This window comes from Micropterus dolomieu, linkage group LG12 (genome assembly GCF_021292245.1).
Source record: "Micropterus dolomieu isolate WLL.071019.BEF.003 ecotype Adirondacks linkage group LG12, ASM2129224v1, whole genome shotgun sequence".
NCBI classification, from domain to species: domain Eukaryota; kingdom Metazoa; phylum Chordata; class Actinopteri; order Centrarchiformes; family Centrarchidae; genus Micropterus; species Micropterus dolomieu.
The window spans coordinates 23,905,911-23,927,301 of NC_060161.1; the positions used below are offsets into that span (position 1 = coordinate 23,905,911).

At 40.7% G+C, this 21,391-nt stretch overlaps 2 protein-coding genes across 3 annotated transcripts in view; one reads left to right on the forward strand and one right to left on the reverse strand.

The window, feature by feature from the left end:
• Positions 1–473: 473 nt before the first annotated feature.
• Positions 474–3,523, reverse strand: pnp5a (purine nucleoside phosphorylase 5a). The gene is made up of 6 exons (XM_046063923.1): positions 3,345–3,523; positions 2,317–2,486; positions 2,125–2,228; positions 1,835–2,010; positions 1,450–1,640; positions 474–1,054 (listed from the first exon to the last, which is right to left on the reverse strand). The coding sequence occupies exons 1-6, from the start codon at positions 3,365–3,367 to the stop codon at positions 834–836; spliced, it is 885 nt and encodes a 294-aa protein (XP_045919879.1). The 5' UTR covers positions 3,368–3,523; the 3' UTR covers positions 474–833.
• The window catches only part of kcnj10a (potassium inwardly rectifying channel subfamily J member 10a), a 38,920-nt gene continuing 18,142 nt past the window's right edge, over positions 614–21,391 (forward strand). Inside the window, exons 1-2 of one of the 2 annotated variants that reach the window (XM_046063891.1) lie at positions 614–714; positions 1,462–1,727. Coding sequence is in view for 1 of the 2 variants with exons in the window: in XM_046063890.1 (XP_045919846.1) it covers positions 1,666–1,720 (55 nt within the window). In the remaining variant the exon portion in view is untranslated. The remainder of the gene's footprint in view (positions 715–1,461; positions 1,728–21,391) is intronic. The other variant, XM_046063890.1, reaches the window with a different exon arrangement.

The following is a 21,391-nucleotide window of genomic DNA, read 5'->3' on the forward strand; positions in this document are numbered from 1 at the left end:
ATGATCCTGCTGGAAGTAGCCATCAGAAGATGGTACACTGTGGTCATAAAGGGATGGACATGGTCAGCAACAATACTCAGTCAGACCAGTCGTTTTTCCAATCTTTTATTGTCCAGCTTTGGTGAGCCTGTGTGAACTGTAGCAGTTTCCTGTTCTTAGCTGACAGGAGTGCTCCTGGTGTGGTCTTCTGCTGCTGTAGCCCGTCTGCTTCTGGGTTTGATGTGTTGTGTGCAAGCAATTGAACAGGTGTACCTGATAAACTGACCGATGAGAGTACATTTTCATTGATGAGTCTGAATTTCTTTGTGTGGTTGTGATGAGTAATTCAAAAGAGGAAAAAAGGCTCCCGTCCACACCCCAAAGAACAAAACAAACACTCTTTATATAGTAATAAATAGTATATTTAGTAATAACATTAAAAAAAACAAGCACAATAAAAGTTCACTATTGTACATATTTCAAGAACATCATAATACGATCTTTACAGGCAGATTTTTACTCATTAAGTTAAATTGCAGACATTTATACAGCTGATCATACATTTTAAGTTAGAACAAAAGCACCTCATTTTAAATGATAACAAGTGAAGAGACTTTTGTCATCTGGAACCGCTCGGTAGAGGAATGTAAGATGTCAGATAAGGCAAGTCAGATAGGCTATCATCTTTTTTTGACCTAGGACTAAACAGCCCAAACTGCACACCTAAATAATAAAGTAAGAGTGATTTTCTTCGGTACAATAGCATTAAATGTGAACCATAACCACTTTTAAGTCTCCTCCAGTCATTGTTAAAGGCTAGCGAGAGTGCTCCTGAGGTAGCGCCTTGGCGTCTCTTAGGCGTAGTTGTTGTTGTTGTGCTCGATCCTGGTCACCATGGTGGTAACCAGGCGCTCCAGCTGTTCCGCTCGCCGGTTGCCCATCTCAAGGACCTCCTCGTGATTGGCCTTCTCCTCACTGTCGTAGTCCATCACCGCCTTGTTGGTGATCAACGAGAGGGCGAAGACACGCATGCCGCAGTGACGCGCCACAATCACCTCGGGGGCTGTGCTCATGCCTGGCGAGGAAAAGAGCCCGTTTAAAATTGATAAAAGATACCAGGATAGATACATATGTGAAAAATAAATAATGTGTATTTTCAGTAGAGAAACCATAAAATATGATGTCACGCCGGCTGAGGTCTGATGTTTATATCAACTGTAGAGCTAAGGTTGCTAATGAGTCCAGCTTTGCTCCCTTCAGTTTAGAAGTCTGTATTTAGTTTTATAGCTTTGATTTATCTCTTTTTGTGGGTGAAGAAGTAAATATGGGCAAATATCAGGTGTATTTTCACATGAAAGTTACATAATGCAGCTTTTAACAGGTACATTTTTATATATATCATTGCTGCCGTGTACTGTAGCCATATATTTTTTATTTTGTGTTGGTGGCTAATATTCACTTTTTACTCACCAACTGCATCAGCGCCCAGTTTGAACAGCATACGGGACTCAGCAATGGTCTCGAACGAGGGTCCACCCAGCACGCAGTACACACCCTCCTTCAGGAAGTCTCCGTAGCCGAGCTCCTGTCCCACGTCCATGGCCAGCTGCTGCAGCTCCCTGTCGTAGGCGTCAGACATGCAGGGGAAACGTACACCGAACCTGCGAGGGACAGGAGGAAGGTTTAATGAGGGCAAAGGCCGGAGTAGACCTGAGGCTCAGGGTTTCTTCCAGAAAGACAAGTAAGAGGTATTTCCATAGTGACACTTTCTCTTTGTGGCAGCTGATTTAATATTATTTGCAACATGAACCTGGTGCAGGAAACCCATCTTTGAATGTACAGACTACACACACACCTCTCATCGTTGGGTCCAGCCAGTGGATTGTTGCCAGCAAAGCCCGGCATGTTGAGGTGGTCTTTGATGATCATGATGTCTCCCACTTTAAAGTCCTGATTGAGACCTCCGGCTGCGTTGGTGAGCATCACCGTCTCCACGCCGAGCAACTTGAAGACACGTATGGGCAGCGTAACCTGGAAACACATTACCATTAGCCATGCAGGGGGATCTTTCAGCAGCGTAACAGTATTTAGAGCATTTTTAAAGGCCTTTTTATGGAAATTTGCTCCTTGATGTAATCAGTTCACCTTCTGGACTGGGTAACCCTCGTACAAGTGGAAGCGCCCCTGCATGCAAACACACGGCCTCCCCTTTAAGGTGCCGAACACGAGCCGACCTGCATGTCCGTGCACTGCAAAAAACACAAACCAATGACTTAATGTCAACAATAAATGAAAACCAGTCAGCAACTGAAAGTTTTTTTTGGTAGTTAAACTCACCAGTGCTCTGTGGAAAGTTGGGGATATCCTTGTAGTTGAAAGCTACCGGGTCCTTTAACATGTCAGCCAGCCCTCCGAGCCCTGACCCGCAAACAATGCCCACTGCAGGTCGTATGTCTGTCTGGGCCAGCAGCCAGTCAGCAGTGGCCTTGCAGTCCTCGTAGCTGTAGCTGTATGACATGAAAAGAGGGTTAGGATGACCCGGTTTGTAAATCAAGCAGGAATCAATAAAAAGCTTTTATTAGCTAGAGTTAAACTCATCTTTAAATGACGTGAAAGTGATGTTACAAGAGGATAATGCACAAAAGTGACCACAAGAATTTTAAAAATCTTATGTACTTTTCCTTCTTTTGCTGTCAAACTCCATAAATGCCAACTTTTTCCAGAGTCCCTGTTCACCTCTCTTTGCCTCCTAATTCATTACACAACATGTGATGTGATCATTATTATCAGATTACAGGATAAGATCTAAGATCTAATCTGAGAAGTACTACTAATAAGGATATGACTTTTGAAGGCACACACGCACATTCCTGCAGAGTCACAGCAGGATCATGCCTCATGAACTTGAATGGTGACATGGTGCTTTTTTATCTGCTCAGTTGAAATGTGCACACTAATCCCTTGTAATTTGATAATTTGACAAACTGCTAGATTCACCCTCACTTAAGCATGGATTAATGGTTTGGTCCCTAAAGATGTGCTATTAATAAATATACTCTGTAAAACTACAGATAACTGTATGGTGCTTTATTAACACCATACAGTTAAAGTCACCACATACTGCCACATAACAGGTTATTAATAATAGTTTAATCAGAACAAATGTCCTGTCCATAAAAACTGTCAAAGACAGTTTAATTCCACGAAAGGCTTATCTAATGTTTATTTGGCCCCCAGCCAACATTCCCGGTACGTTTTTGACCGGCAGTCCAAGCTGCTCATGAAGGGGTCTTGTGTTCAGCGTCTGGTTTAGCAGCATGGGAAGAGGAAAGCTGAAAGTACAGTCTGTTCAAAAGTGTACTCACCCGCTCTTTGCCTCTGGAAACATTGGGAAAAATTGTATAAGTTTCTGGTGAGGTAAAAAAAGTAGTAAATGCACAAGTTCCAAAGCAGCAAAAACGTCGAATCAGCTGTTGAAAATGTCAAATAGTATCAAGCCGGTGTCTTCTCTAGTGTTTCTTGTTCTGGTTTGGAGTACCCTTTGAGTTTTCTTCCCACTTGTGATTGCAAGCCGCAGTTGCCGGCTATATTATAGCCCCAGAATACGCCCTAACCCCCCCACCCTACCCCACCCCTGGGTCAAGATGACGCATGTGAATGCTGCAGCCTCATTGGCTGGGTGGACACACCTTCAAGTAATTTGCAACAAAAGGCAATATATTTCATCCACCCGCCCCCAGAAGCAGTACTAGTGTTGACATCACCCAAGTCCACCAACAGGAAAGTATGGGCACTGAAACATCCATTCAGCAATCATTGATCAGCTTATTGTAGAGTGACCCAGGTTGGGAAACATTTTGTTTTGAACATCACGTGTCTGTCTGTTGCGCCTGTTCTCGCCAAAAGTTAGTGGATATAGCATAACATGTGAAGTCAACGCATGCTACCATGTAGCCTAACATACCGGAACTACCTGAGTACAACTTTGAGGTGCTCACTTCAGTATTTTCCGTTTTAGGCAACTTTATACCTCTTCTCCTTTACAAAATAAAATAAGTTACATCCTGATGTGTGTTTTTGCTCTTGTTGCCAGTAAGACATAGTAAGTTCATTGACACACCCTGTTTATGATGTAAATGAGGCAGATTACAACTCCACGTTGTACTCATGGGACTAGAGCCTGACATTTTGGGTATCATGTAGGTCACAAGATTCCTGTGTGAACAGTTTATGTTCTTGTTCCAGTGGTGGAAAAAAAGGATTTTACTACAAAGTAAAAGTCTTGCATTCAAAGTACATAAGTATCACCAGAAAAATGTAATTAAAGTATGAAAAGAATTAAATTATGCAGAATGGTCCTTTTATTTCATCATTGTCACCTATGCCTTAGTTAAATGGTTAGGATCCAACATGTCCTTTGTGTTCAAGTGTAATAACACATCAAGTTAAATTGACAACACCAAAACATGTTACATACAATTGTGGTTTTGGGACTTTTTATTTTACATTGTTTACTTTCTTATGGCAGAGGCACTGAAAGGACCGACTGTCTGATTTGAACGTATCCCAGGCTTTTGCTATACAGAGTGGATGAGAGGTCATTTTCAAATAATAAATGTACTATTTCTTTTTTTTTTAAACAGCATCATACACTCACATGTAAACTTATTTTCCTTGTAGTTGCATCTACCATGTTTAATTTCACCGTGAACGTGCCTCAAAATCCATGAGTCTGCAAGTGTTGATACTGGGATTCAGCGATGTTGTTCCTCAGGAGATCTACCATTAATGTAAGGTCAGAAATGCTGTGTGTTGTGTGTTTTGTGGAGCTGTCAGTACCATGGGGGGGATGTGGAGATGCAGTAGAAATGGACTATGAGAGGTTGGCTGTCTGCAAATGAGTTTTGTCCCTGCTAACTGAACTGGGTCTGAGAGGGCTGAACTTGAAAAACATGGCAGACACTGCAGTCGGTTACAGCGTATGACTGTGGGTAATGAGAAAGATATCTAAGTGCAGAATCCTAATCTTATAATGTTAACTGGTAATGTTGTAGGTAACTGTTGTTACCTTTAAACATGATGTTAGCTCGCTAAGGTTTTTCCCAAGGAGTACATGTACTCCTAAATGAAAAAAATAGGACCACACAGAGTTTAACAATTTATTATATATATTTTAATACTACATGTGTGTGCTCCTTCTCCTTGTGTACTATCGTGAGAAACCGGTGGGGGAAGTGAAGACCTTAGTATCTGGTCACTCGTCATGGGCCTCAAAACTTTTTCAAAGCTTTTAAAAATATTGAAGACAACTTTTAAAACACACAAAAAACTTTACTGTGATTGGTGATTGTGTACTTTTTGAACGGGGGATGGACACAAGATACACCAGCACCACCCACAAAATCCACTCCACATTTTATGTAAGCAAGATTACTAACCAATATTTATAACAATGACTTTAGTAAAACAGAACAAGGGGAACGTGTTGCTCTCAGGAAGAGAGGCGGCTAGAAGGAGCACCTATTGGCACACTGGCCTCCTGCGTCTGGTTAAAGCTACATCTGCCCACTGCAGAGACTCTATCCACAACCTGGAGAAGTAGCAAAGTATAAATTACTGTATCAGTATAATATTATAAAACTAAAAAAATGTTTAGCGTTCACTTAATAGTATACTGTCAGTATACCGTTTGTATTTTATTTATATAATGTGACTATAGGCCTATGTATTATCATTTTATAAGAATTTGTCCTTTAGTGAGTCTTCCGAAATAAAGAATTTAAAGATTTTATTCTTTTTATTCAAACATACAGAGTGCAACCAATCTGCAGAATGTAAGACAAAGTGTGTGTAAGACCAGTGAAGAAAGACTTTAAACTGTAGGGTATTATGCAGCTGCCTTAGGAAGGAGGGGAATAGAAACTAACTGTCCTGAGATGAAGGCCTGTCAAGGACAGTCAGATAAGAGACCCTTGTAGTAAATCACTTTGATATGTGTTGTTAATTTGTCTGTATATTTTTACTGTAGTCTCTCTGTGTTTCTGTGATTTCCTTGTCTCTACTGTCTCCACTGAGTTCAACTACCAGCCCGACGACAGGGAGAAAAAAGCATGATTGTGTCAGTAGAAAATGCCAGAGACTTACGCAAGAAGACAACTTGTGTTAATGTTGCTGCAAATCGCACTGGGCACTGACATAGATTACATAACGCCCCACCACCTTTGTTGGGTTTTATAAGTACAAGAATGATGTCACATTTACATTCTTGAAAAATATTACAATCCCAAATGTACAACAACATAACACACCTAGTGAAGGTCAACCTGTAATCATAACGCAAGGTGACGTAAACCATTTATTGACTTTTGCCTTTACTTTATGTAGGATTACACAAGTGAATACAGACTCAAGACCGCCAACGGTCTGTCAAAGTCTCACACCAGCCAAAACACGAAGAGCCTAGACCACAACATGCGACCTGACGTTGTTGGACCTTGAGTTGTTGTTTGCCATTGACACATAAGGGGACAGCCGTCAGCCATGGTGTGTATATTATGATTTCCTGCCGAGTCAACCACCTCTCTGTTTGGGTTCTGGCTTCTTCATATCTCTTGTTCTCTTCATTTACTTTGTTTGATAACACGATAGGAGTCGTTGACCCGTTGACCTCTGCTCCCTTCCCCTCGGTCATAGCTAACACGCCTTTGTCACAGCCAATGAGTAGGGGCCATCTGTCTGCAGCATGATGGCCCATCATAACCTGTTCACCTCTGTCTCCGTTTTTACTGTCAAATGAAATGGCAATAAAAATGTCACTGTAGATTGGAGATGCTGGTGGTAGCATCCGCTTAGCTGCAGTCAATCGGCGGGTAAATGTCTGGTGCTGAGTAAGTTTAGGTGAGTTTTTACACTACCATGAATAAAGTGTTAAAGTTTTTTGTCCTGTAGAAAAGCCATTTATCCCCATATTCTCTATTACCATATGATTTCTCACTCAATTCCATCTTTCTGTAAATGTAAGATGATCTTGGTACAACTGACAACTAATATGTTAGACGTCTCAACTCTTCCGGAGTAAAGATGATGAGCTGTATGATTTCTAAAAAATCAAATAGCTCAACCCCAGTAAAAAGGGTGCTGAATTCTCAAAACAAAAAATAAAACAAACTCCTTGTCGTAATTGTGTAACTTTCTGCCAGCAGACCCTGCAGAGACATGCCGGTTTGTAATGTCACGCGTCTCGATATGAATTCCACTCCAATCATCTGTTAAAGCAAGCAGAGATTTCTCACACGGTGAAGTCCTGACCTGAAATCATGGGCAATGGAGATGAAACAAGCTAGTTTACTTCTTTGGAAGCTATACTGTAACTTCACGAGACAGCTTTTAAGATGCATATGCCATCGTCTCACATGTCTGCTGAAAGGTCCTGCCCATCATCCTACAGTCTCAAAGCATTTTAAACCACTCCTAAAATTGCTCTGCATTTCTGAAATTATGGAGAAACTTGTTCTGAAGCAACTTGCACAGTTTTCCTTTGATAACAGGTTTTTGAAAAGTGCCCGTCAGGTTTGAAATTACTAATTAGTGCTCTGTATTGGTCCTTCTTGACAGTAATGCAGCCTTTGACACCATTGATTATGGCAATCACAATTAAAACAGGAGGACAGTGTTTCTGGAATGACCCTGGATTATTTCCAATCCTGTTTTTGTTTAATTTATTATTTTATTTCTTCAGCTGCAGAAGTATGGAATAACTCAGGGGTCAATACTTGGACCACTTCTGTTATCACTGTGCACGTCCCCCAAACTCACTGCTGTAACATTTCCATCCACTGCTGTGATAAACAGTTGTGCCTTCTGGTCAAACCCAAATCTGCACCACATGGGCACATCTTTTGTTCTTTAGGTAGATTTTTGGGGAATTAAAGCACTTACAGACAGTGGAAAAGCATCTAGAACTGAGGGAGAGATAAATATATTAAAAATGTCCTTGGCCAGACTTGGAACGTTGGTTTAGGAGGCCATGGAGGCAGCCCCTCCACATCTTTAGCTACATAGCTTCTAAACTGACTTAACAGTCGACCTGTAGTTCAGCTTTAACCAGTTTCAAAGTGTGCAGATTTCTGCAGCCAGGATATAAACTTCTGTAAAATATCAGCTTTGAGACTGTTTCTTTTAGATTGCTTAAGGTAAGGACTTAAATAGCTTCACATGGTGCAAGATTATAGGAACTCTTAACTGTTGTCAGATGTTTGGCCTGATTAGGTCACAGTTGAAATTATGCAGATCTTAGTATTTGTGTCTACAGTAAATATAATAGTTATTGCTGGAAGAGCGCTATATAAATTTAAAAGATAATATCTTTAGCTTTATTAGCTGATAACAGAATGTAAGACAGCGATCACTGAACCATTAGAAAAGCAGCTGGGTCTTATGGGTGCAAGGTGACAGGAGAAGAAATTTAAACATGCCAACACAGACCAAACAAACTGTTTCCACACTCTGTGTTCTCTTTTCTTTCACTCTAGAGAAGGTTGTCTTTCTTTTTTAATCAGCAAATGAAAAAAAGCAAACAAGGATAATATGGTGAACAACTCCCCCCCAAAAAACACAGTGAACATCTGAGGTTATGCAAATACTGTTTTGATTTGGGGATTTTGGTCCCCGGGGAAAAGATCTAAATGAGACTTTCGCCTTACAGTTTTCTAGAACCACAGAATCAGCTGTTCTGCTCCCAGTGTCCTACAAGCAAACATGCCCGGTCGCCATAACAAACCTACTTAACTTTGACTAAATATTGATCCAGGGGACAAACTGTGTGCAAGAGGTTGACCCTGTGAGCCCTGATGCCCCATTTTCAAAATCATGAACCAGACTGATTCCCACACACAGCGCTTCTACATCAAAAGCACTGCTACCTGCACACCGGCTTTAGAATAAAAGTTCTTTGTTGAAATGTGGAACGAATTAGAAGTACAGAATTACAAGTTATCACGTAAGTACCTCCCCTGCACAGCTGAATTCTCTCTGTCACTGATTACACAGATATCCAGACTTTTAAAGGCTTTTGGTTTGATCTACAGTAAAAAATATGAGTTTTTCTTTGACAAATGATTACCCGACTCTGTAGCTCAGCTCTACAGAGCTTTTCAGCTTCCTTCAGCTCATTGTTTTGTTTGTTTTTTGCACTGCAAATTTATCATTTGATTCAGTGTCACTGTTCTCATCCAGATGTTTTCAGTTGAAACTCCCATAAACATTGTGTCTGTACATGAATGTATATTTACAGTTCCTAGAGTGCGTGAATGACTCAAAGGCATGAATGTCACACTTTGCTTTGCAGCCTTGATATTGTGTCTCGCTGAGCAATAAAACTGAAGCTTTACATAAAAATATAATTACTAGATAAAATTTCCAAGCAAAGCTGCGAAGTTTCCTGGTGTTGTTCCTGCAATAAAATATACATTACTGGGAATCAGGAATAGGTCATTACAAGTGCCTGTTCAGTATGTTTCCTTGTTAGCAGGACACGTTCCTCTAATGCTCCCACTGTTACATGAACAGCATTATGTTATAAAGGCGCAAAAACTGACTCATAACTGCTGTTTAGGGTTATATGACAGAGGGAAAACACTCTGCTCCAGCCCCAGATAAAGCATTTATTGTGCCATTCCCACATTCATACCTTGTGTTAGCACGTGTATTGCCGCACTATATTTCCCGCCAGTTAGTAATTACCTGAGAAAAACATACAAAAAACAAAACAAAGCAAACTTGCACTAAAGCCGATCTGTGGCAGATCTTTGGCCTTGGATGATAAACATGAACCAATATTTTCAGTGTCCTTTTTAGATTCCTTTTATCATGGATCTTGTTTAAAGTGAGCGAAATGTGTTTTACATAACATGCAGATGGCTTATCTCAAAGATAAAACAACCATGTGACCAATGGCTGGATAAAAATCAAAGGTTGGGTTTTACATTGACAGTGACACCGGCATGCAGGGTCAGAGGATGCTCAGAAAAATCTAGTGCTTAATCTTCAGGTTACTCTAAAATCATTTGCACAATCATACACTTCAGCGTGGGTCTGATAGTATTTGTTTTTCCTTCTCTAAAATGGTTCAGATAACTGCCAACTCCTTAAAGAGGTTTCAATACATACAGTACATGTGAAAGAGCTTAGGATGCCACAGAGACACATTCCTCATGGATTTATGCAGCTGTAAAGGTATGCATCGGTGGAACATTGTGGCTACATGTGAAAGTAGATTCATGTGGTCTCATTTTCAAGGACCCTTGAAACGCTACACTCTGACCTTATTCACACGGTGGCAGTTAAGGCTGGGAAATTACTAGGAAAATGTGGTTTTAGAACAACTACAACTGGTTAAATATATTAGGGAAGTTAGTTACTGTAGCTGCTATTCCTGCCCAGTCTAAACTCTGATATATTGTGTTTTTTGCTAACTCACTTTTTACTACGCAGAGTTCACTATTTCAAAACTCTTCACACATTTCTCTTTACCTACATGTAGTTCAGCACAAAAGTTTACAGTTCTGGAGATATGTCCAGACATCCAGCATTCATTGTGTCCATGAGGGACATCTGATCATGTGGCTGGTGGTGATACACTTTTCACCTCCATGAGGAAATATTTCCTCTGTGGGGTTGAGGAACAGAGAGTGGAAGGAAAAGTGACACCATCCTGTGATGGGATGTAAACCACTCTGTAACTGGAGGAGAACAATGAATCCTATACAATTATAAAATGTTCTGGATTCTGCCTCACCTGCCCCTTTTCCTACTTCTTATTAGGACAAGGCTTTCATAGCGGCCATCAGGGAATGAAAACAGACGCCCAGTGTTGTATGTCCTAATAAGAAGTATATATTAGTATATATTCTTTTTATTTGTATATTTAAAATGTAGAGTTTAATTTTCAGTTTAATTTACAGTAATGTTGGGTTATATTGGGTTTTGAACATAAATATAACAGTTTGATAGTAGGATAGTTAACATGGATAAAATGGTGTTTTAGTGGTTGTTTTCAAGAAAGCAATGAAATGTGATTCACAGTTTAGTCCACATTGATACAGCATGTCTGATGTGCTGACTGTGTGTAGAGTTTTGAAAAAGTGGCCTAGGTATAGAGAATTGTAAGCTAGCAATTGTAAAAAAACAACCAAACTGTAAAATCCCTAAAAAAGTAGTCATCCTCTGAATTCCTGAGATGCACCATGATTCAGCAGAGGATCTGGGACGATGTGTACTGTTTCAGGATTCCCATAAGGTCAAAAGATATCAGTACAACAAAAAGTGTCATTGGTGGGGTGAAAGGTGATGATGTTCAAGGCCCCACGTGTGGAGAGGCTCCACAAACATCCCCGCACTTTCATATCTTGAAAATGGTTTTAAGATACGTTGGGAATTTCTAGAAAGTACATGAAGAACGAGGAACCGTAGAGCGCTAAAATGACTGGTGACACACTGATAATGTGGGTGCGTATTGACGTATACAGTCATTTGTGCACTCAGTTACATAACAGGTGACACACATGACCTGTTTGTTATTTCAGGTTTCTGTGCCAGGTGTCTCTGGATGAGCTGCTTCCAACATTGACCTGATATATGAATGATATACAGGCGCAACTCAAAAAATTTAAATATCATGGAAAACTTCATATTCTTCCGTAATTTTCTTTTAAAAATTTTAATCTAGATGATTACGGCTTAATATTACAGAAATGTCGAGAGAAGAGCCTTTCATCTGCTAATTAACTTAAAACACCTGCAAAGGTTTCCTGAGACTTTAATCTCTCAATCTGGTTCTGGTGCTAACACTTAACTTTTCCCTGATATAAAATTTTTAAGATGTATGTACAATAATAATTGGTAAAAATCTGCAATAAAAGTAGCCAACTTAACTGGTGATAAAATAAAATAGTTGTCAACATAGTAAACACATGTGTCAATCAGAAACATCAGTGTTAAGGCATCAGTAAACTACATCAGAGCAACTTGTTGAATGGTTGAACAGCTTCAGAAACTCCCTCCCTCCACACCTTCCCGACGTTAGAATTTCTGTAACTTTCCGATCACTTTCACAACCACTTCCTTCAGCGATAGGCCAGCTATACAGTATTGAGAAAGCGGGTCTGACTTCTCTCTCAACCTCTCTTTTTTCATTTGATAACCTTAACTATTTCTGTCACTTTTTGTGTGAAACTATTCAGAGACATCAGAGCGTTTAACTTCAACATCTCCGGGTGAGAAATGAGGAGAAGTAACATGGTAATCTATTTAGAAGACCTTTATAAACACACTCAATACAGTTTCCATTGAAGCTGAGAGTGTGAGACAGAAAATAACATGAATTTACTTATTTACGTTTTTTAATTTCAAATTAAAGAGAAAAAAGCTAGCTGCAGCTGTTCGATAGCCAGGCTTATAGTTTGAGTGTAACACTATAAAATTGTGTCATCACTATAGAGATGTGTGCAAATAGGCATAGTAGGTGAACTGAAGAGGATCCATAATAGATCCCTGGGCAACTCCTTTGGATACAGTGAGTAGCTCAGCTCTTTAGTTGCCCTGCACCACATGCTGAGTTCGATTATAAATGTGATTATGAAACCCTCTGCAAGTTAAAGTCAAAACAAATGGGTTCAAGCCCTTTTTTATAAGAGTAGCTTAGATCAACTGTTTTGTAACAGAGTAAATGTGTTCTTTTTCTTCAGGTTTATTGGTGGTTGTCAAATAACTGTCACGTTTTCTGGGTGCGCAGAGCAGGTGGGAGCCCAAATGCATGACACAGAGAGCTGAAGTCTAGTTCCAGAGTATTTAATCCAAATACGACAACTGACTGAGCATACATGCGACAATGACCGGACAGGGAATTAACAGAAACACCAAACATTTATACACAGGGGCTAATGAGCAGGGCGGGAGCAACACAGGTGACAGGTATCAGGGTTAACGAGGCAGAGAGACAGAAGGGGGAAACAGAGAGACTGGCTGACAGGCAGATTACTGGAGGTGAACAGACATAACACAAGTACTGAACACCAAACATGTCAAAGTAAGTAGTAACAGATCAGAATAATGAAAATAACAAACTAATCCAGACACAAGCAGACTAAAATACAAATACACTAATCACAAGGAACACAGACAGAAGCAAAGATAAAACAAAACTCAGAGCAGACATGGGCAAAACAACACAGAAGTACAGACAGAACCCAAGCATGATGGTAGAGATCTAACACATGAGGGACAGGAACAGGACTAAACAAGTACTAAGGCAGACACTGAGATAACAGGACAGATCAGAACCACCACACAGAACAAGCAGAAGACTGGATACAAGACCACAGACAAACAGGACTGAAACCCAGACACAGAGAAACCAAAATCAAACCAAAATAATATAACCCAGACGAGCTCAGGGCAGGATCGTGACAATAACTGGCTTTGTTTCTGGTTCACAACCTCTACTTCTTCTAATCTGTTCATTATAGCCATGCATAATTCTTCTTCGTTCTTGTCCGAAACTGTGCCACAGAGTGCCTAACAGTCACACCTCTACATGTGTCTGACCACTATTTCATTCAGTTCACGGTATGCCTACAGGAAAAGCCCATTCTTCCAACACCATTGGTTTCACACCGCGCAACCTCCGCAACCTGTCTCCCGCTCACTTTGCCTCATTGGTAGCTTCCGCTTTACCCACCCTCAACACATTTTCCTCACTTGAGGTCAATGATGCCACACAATCTCTGTGCTCTACACTAAGCTCGTGCCTGGATAGCCTGTGTCCTCTATCCACCAAGCCTGCTCGCCCAAACCAGCCCCACCCGTGGCTAACTGATACCATCCCTGGCCTCCGTACTGATCTCAGAGCGGCTGAAAGAAAATGGCAAAAAACCAAAGACCCCGCCGACCTTAAGGGCTACCAATTGCTCCTATCCTCCTTCTCAACAAGCATCAGTGCTGCCAAAACTGCGTTCTATAATAACAGAATAAGCAGTGCCACTGACTCAAGGAAATTATTTTCCACAATTAAAGCGCTACTAAATCCTCCTCCACCTCCACCACCCACAAACTTGTCTGCTGATACCTTTGCTGCCTTCTTCACAGGCAAAGTGGAGGCTATAACTAGCCAATTCTTTGAAACACTCAAACCCAACCATTGTAGCAGTCCTACTACATCTTTTCCTCTGCCCTCCCATGTCAGTGGTTGTTCACTCTCCTCGTTTACTCCTCTCAAGTATCAGAACTCTTGACCCGTGGCCTACATGCCCACTGGACCTGAACCCTACGAATCTCCTCCAAGCCATATCTCCTACTGTGGTCCCGACAATCACTCATGTGATAAATACTTCTCTGGCTTCAGGAACCTTCCCGACCACTTTCAAAAGGGCTCGGGTTACACCCTTGCTCAAAAAGCCCTCACTTGACCCAGCTCAAGTTGACCAGTGTCTCTTCTACCTTTTTTATCCAAAACTATTGAACGGGCAGTATTCAAACAGGTCTCAGAATTCCTCTCACGGAATGACCCCCTAGATCCATATCAGTCTGGTCACTCTACTGAAACAGCTCTTCTGTCTGTAACAGAAGCCCTAAGATCAGCTAAAGCTGCAGCCCAATCCTCGGTTCTTATCCTGCTTGACCTATCAGCTGCCTTTGACACAGTCAACCACAGGATCCTGCTATCCAATCTCTCAGCAATGGGCATCTAGAGTAAAGCACTCCTGTGGGTCGAATCCTACCTCTCGGGGCGTTCCTACAATGTTTTGTGGCAAGGACAATTATCCTCCTCCCACTGCCTCTCCACAGGGGTGCCCCAAGGCTCAGTGCTTGGGCCCCTTCTCTTCTCAATTTACAACACCTCACTGGGGCCGATCATTCGCTCGCACGGGCCATGGTTATCTCTCGCATTGACTATTGCAATGCCCTCCTAGCAGGTCTCCCAGCTTGTGCGGTGAAACCCTTACAAATGGCTCTGAACGCAGCAGCGCGTCTGGTTTTTGATCAGCCCAAAAGGACTCAAGACAGAACACCTGGTCAAGTGGTCCTTGATATGCTTATCAATTAAGTACTCCAGAACTTTGGCTAAACGTAATGATTTTTACACAGTGTGATTGTCATTGAGATCAGTGTCAGTCAGTTTAAACAGCGGCATAACAGACAAGTATTCTGTATTAGGAGTCAACATGAACTGATGCATTAAAAACGTCAACAAAGGTTTAAAGAACATATTTCACCTAAAGTTTAGGTGGACTAAAATCTTATGTGCCTGTAGACTATGGTGACTCTCCAGATCAATCCACAACTATTTCTAAAGGTTTTCGACTAAATGCAATTAATTTGAAAAACAAGCTGAAACATAAACAAACACTTATGAGTCCTTGGGAAATCTAATAGGTTTAAATAGTTCTGAAAGGCCAAATAATTCGCTTAATGTGGCGCAAACTGCTTTGGATTATTTGATACATTTTTAACCTGGTTTATCTTTAACTTGCAGTCTCACAGGGATAACAGCTGGTTTAAGGCTAATGTGGCATCCTGTCACATCAGGTCTAAGCTGCAGTGAGAACACATTTTCTCACAGTTACTATCTCACTGATAGTAAGTGAGGCAAATGGTGATCACGGCAGAAAGAGGAAAATAAATTAGAGAAATAACACATAAGACATCATCACCTCCAGAATAAACATGATGCTTTTGTGAACGCCTTTGAATTTGTGAATAATCAGATCAGGTTATCATCACTGTGAGAACTTGACTCAGCCTCGTGAAGGCAGAAATTAGATGAGCTATTTGTGGACGGCCGTGCTGCAGCTCATTAGATGAAACGAATGGAGAAGGAGAAAAATTGTCTGTGCACTTGTATCTATGTGTATGTGTGTTCCCTTTCAGATAAATGTTTCGTCCTTCAGGCTCATTAGTAGCAATGATTTATAAGATTAGAGTTTGTTCAAATAGACAAATAGTTTGAAAGCTACAGTTTGCTCCACATTTAACAAAAAGTGTCACCTGAAAAATCTGATTTCACCCAAATGCTGCATCTTGTTTTGCATTGTAACTTTTTGATGTGGGATATATATAATTTTTGAGGGCAACACTATTTTAAGTGCCCCCGTTTAGCATTTATAAGTAGTACATTTTGATAAATGTGTATAGAAGAAGACACTGTACAGCCACTAAGACCATTTGACCCATTTGATCTCTCACTGAAGGGTCATACATTTGTTTGTGCAGGCGTACCTATTCAGCCAGTCTACCTTCAAATTCATCCATCTTGAAATGACCTAGTCTCAAAAACTGGGAATGCATAACCATGTGCCACAACCCAAAAGGCACAATGGCGTCACTTCTGGTGCATGGGCCCTTGTGCTGGGGACACTGCATCGAGCAAAAACAAAGCTAAACCTGTTTGCTCCACAATCTCCCACTGATATTCAGTTAGGTTGAGATTTTGTGGCTGAGAAGGCCATACCAAACAGTTCGCATCACTTTCATACTAAACGCATTATTCTGTGAGCCCTTGTACCATGTATAAGCAGAACGGTCTGCATGTCACATGAGTGGAAATTAGGTTTCTAGTCATAAGATGAAAGTTTTTTTTTTACTTCATACAGCAAATTGTTGAAACTGCTTATAATTCAATAAAACACATGATCCAGTCTAAAGAAATACCAGCTTACTGTAATTAAATAGATGCTTTTGTTTTAAAAGGTAAGGATTTCTTACCTTGGAAGACCGGCTGAAAAGCTTATGAGTAGTCTGAAGAGGTCTCCCAGGTTCAGTCTGAAGGCAGAAAGAAATCAAGGCCCTATAACACTGACAAAACACCAGGAACCTTTGAGACAGTCAGCAGTCCAGACTTATGAATTATCCACGCACAACATTACATTGGAGTCATCTGTAAATAAGAAAACATGGTTTGCAACATCTCTGAAACCAAAATACTCTAAGTAGTCTTCAGAGTGAAACTGCTGAAGTGCAGCGATGGTTTCTTGAGGCTGCTATTGTTGGATTACAGCTACATCTACGTCAAGCTCACAGTTTATTTTTTGTGGAATTGATAGATGACTAATAGTCTCTTAAATAATTTAGGTTTTTGTGATTACTAAATAAAAATCTACAATTGTGGTTGAGTCTGTTCTTAAGTCAAATGAGAAATCTTTAAAAGCTCATGGTCGTGGTTCCAACTTTTTTTGTCTGTTTTGACCCCAAATTTTCCAAATTTGAGTCAACAAAAAGCATGCTTTTAATCTGTTAACTGTACTTCATCTTCCGGCTCAAAAAGATGACGATTAAATGGATTCAGACAGATTTTTCTTCTGATATTAAGTATGGCTTTCATTTTGTAACAAGCAGATCAATGCAGGTAGGTTTTAATGGGATTCAATAAAACAAGAATTTACTCCTAAATCTTGTTCTCATTTCACATTGAAATGGGCTCAATAAATATCATCATTTGTTGTATTTTACCTTGTATTATACTAAATTAACTATAGAGAATATATTTCTCTACAAACTATTTTGCTTATGTTAAGTGTGTGACAGATAACCACCAGATGGAGTGAGAGATTAGCATTGAACCTACTGTACCTACCGTGCCTTTGTGAACTTGAACTATTATTGGACATAGTGTGTCTCACTAATGCAAAGCGTGAACAGCCATGCATGAACCAACATGAGCAGAATCTGGGGTACGCAAGAAAAAGAGAGCTGAGGGGTTTTCCACTGCATGGTATCAGCTCTACTTGCCTTTTTTTGGTTTTCCATTATGGAAAAGTTGTATCTGTACCTGCTTTCAGGTACTTTTTTTCGTATTACCGTATTATGAGGTTCCAAGCGAGCTGAGGGATACTAAAATGTAACGTGAAAACACGACAGACTGCTGATTGGTCAGAGAGAATGTTCACTATTCACTGCATCATCATTGCTGCACCAGACAGGTCAGCAACAGAAAGTTTTATATTTTACAGTTTTCATACTTTATTTCATCACTAAATCCACTTCTGAGCAGTAGATTTTGAATATTTACAGTTTTACAAGAAGTGATGGCCGAACAAAAATGTGCTTGAAAGTTTTAAAGTTTGAAAGTTGTAGAGCTTCACAAGTGGCTTCGGGGGAAGCCTGCGGCAACCTGTGGGAGGAGCTCGCTAGGCCGGCCAGCCGCCCGTTCACAGAGCCCTCTGCTCCCACCGTCACAGAGACCGCTGCAGCAACAACGGCAGAGGAAAACACAGCTGTCCGCTTATCTGTCTTTACATTCTGAGTAATGTTGAAAACGTTTTAACTTAAATCAAGAGACAGCTGTGTGTGGGTCGCTGGTGTGTGTGGCGTCGTTATGACGACCAGCTACATTGAGGGGTACTATCTCTGGGTACTAATTCAATTCATATTAGCTTTATTGGCATGAATGTGTAACAACAACAATATTGCCAAAGCATCATACAAACTACATCAACAATCAACCCCATACATTTCATTAAACATGTAATTAAAGCGTAAAGTAATCAAAGCGTATGTGTGTTTGTGTTAAAAAAATATTAAAAATTAAAATAAAATAAATAAATAAAAAAGTAAGCGTGTGTGTGTGTTAAAAAAATAAATAAATAAAAAATAAAACAGTAAGCTTGTGTGTGTTAAAAAAATATTTAAAAAATTAAAAAATAAATAAAACAGTACTATCTGCAATGGAAAACGGAGGACGGCCAAACCGAGGCGAGGCGAGCTGGTACTGGTAATGGACAAACGGCATAAGAGATGTGATTGGGCCGGCCCAGTGTTAGTATAGAAAATTACCCAATGGGCCGTTGTCCATGCTACATGTGCCAGATGTTGGCCCATTGTTGTAAATACCAAATACATAAATTATGTTACATCGGCCCCAAAGGAGCATCGGCGCACCGGGATATTTGCTCGGTATGCCAGATTACCAGTCCAGCCCTGTCCACAGCATGTCGTTTTCGTGGTGAAGGCATTTATGTGTGCGAATTTTCACACTCTCTCACACTTTGCACACAAACAGGGTTTTTTTTAATACTCAGAAAGAAAAACAATCATTTGAGGAAGTTACACATGTAAAGACTTGTGTGTGTGTGTGTGTGAGCTCATTTTGGGACATACTGCAAATCAGTTTATGCAGTCACCTTCTGGGGACTCCTCTTCCTTTTTGGGAGAAAATCCAAGTTAGGGTGTCTTGGTTTAAGGTTAAGGTAATGTTAGACTAGGGTTGTGGTTAGGGCAAGTTGCCAGGAAATGAACGTCCTATGAAGTGAAGTAAGTATGACTCTGTGTGTGTGTGCTGAGGGCAGTTGTGGAGGAAACAAAGGGGGAGGGCAAGTTGTGAAACATGTGATGGAAATACAAACCTCATCCTGGGCCAAAGAGACACATGGACAAAGAGAGGGGTGGATAAAAGGAAGATGGAGGTAAAAAAAAGGAGGGAGCCTTCCGACCGGTCCACATTACGCCATCCTGTATTTTCTCTCCTTCCTCCTCACCTCCTGCTTCATTGTCTCTCCGGTCCACAAACTCATGTCTCCTTCATCTCAGCCTTTAACATCTCCTGTTTTTGTCATCTTCATCTCTTCCTTCCTCTTTTTCTTTGTCTCTCATGCTCTCCTTCTCTTGCCCGTCTCCCTCCCTCCCTCCCTGTATCTTTTATTCTTCTCCCTCCTCTCTTGACTCCCTCTCAGTGACCGCTGACCCCCGTGACATAGTTTTCCTAAAACTCTCGCCGGTCTGAAAACAGAGAAGCAATGTCTTGGTTTCTGTTGGCTTAATGAGGCCACATTCTTTCATACATTACATGAAGTGGGTTAAATATGATACAGAGCCCTATTGAGCCTGCATATATTGAATGCAGCTATATATACCTTTTGGAATCCACAAGGCTGGCCCGTTTCATCTGATATTTGGAGCTTCTTTGAAAGTTAAGAGGAGCAGGTTTTATTGTTAGTCAATCAATGATGTGGTTGATTGGGTTAAACTCTGACATGATGATGTTTTTCTGCCCAAACATAATCCCAAAGAAGTAAAAGGATGTGCACAGCGGTAATGCTTCACTCTTGATTTATGGATCTATCTAATTAGGCACCATACCAAAAGCTCACGAGGCAATATTAAGACAAGTAGATGTTGGGGATTGCGTTGCATTTGCTTGAAGAGGATCACATGTTCATTCTGAAGATATAAGAAATTGATAAAATTATTGTTCCAGGCACCCCCCCCACCATACACACACACACACACACACACACACACACACACACACACACACACACACACACACACACAAACTGCTAGGCTATTTGACCCCACCTGCTGAGTTTTCAGTCAACCAATGAGATTACGTCTGCCTCCAGAGCAGCTCTCCCACAACAACCAATGAAACAAAGTTTGTTTTGAAGGAAAAACAAAAACAAAACTGAGCTTTGACAAATTAAGAGAGGAGAAAGAAGAGGACAACAGATAAAACAAAGGAAAGACAGTTGTAATACAGATACAGCAATAATACAGGTCAGTTCTGTCCTTGTAACATTTGTTTGTTAAGAAAGATGCAACAGGTTAAATATGGTTAGTTGCAAAAGCTACATTTTTTAGTGGGTTATTTCGGGTCAGTACACAGACAAAATAAGCACAGTAAATTGTGGAAATTACCTGACCCCAACCTACAAGGAGCTAAATCCACATGAAAACGTCACCCACAAGGTAAACACACACATTTAAATCTGGGTCCCTGTGGATGCAGGGCCCCATTGCTCCGGATAAGGGGAGCCCCAGACTCAGCAGGACAGGACAGTGTTTTGAGGAGGAACAACACCCGCTGGCAGGTTGGAGGGGTACCACAGATTGATGTGTGTGTGAAACCTGCCGAAATAAACATTGTGCAGTGGCGGGTTTATTGTGCGGTGACTCCCAGCTGCAGATTCATGTGTCTGCGCACCGCCTGGGGACTCTCGTATGAACAGACAATAAATTTAACTATCGTCAAAAGTTAAAAGGAAATATTTGAATGGTGGGCTGACAGGTTGCCCTTTCCACTTTCTTTGGAATATAAAACAAACTCTATTAAGCTGTTCCTATAGAGACATATATATGGAGTTAGACCATTAACGTTTTTATGTATAAATAGTATTACTGGTACTATTATTGTTCTTATGCCCCATGTTATTTAATATGTCAGTCAGCATATTTTTCGATTGAGTATGTCTGTCATGTTGAGATAATTACAGTATAAATGTTGTGTTATAATAATGTTACCTTGTTACCGGAACTACGTAGGTGGCAGCTATAGTTGCTAGTCCTGTTGCTGATAGTGATCACTCATTGGCTCTGGTGTGGACTCAAAAAGTTTGTCTGTGCTTAAGTTAGAGCATTCAGATGT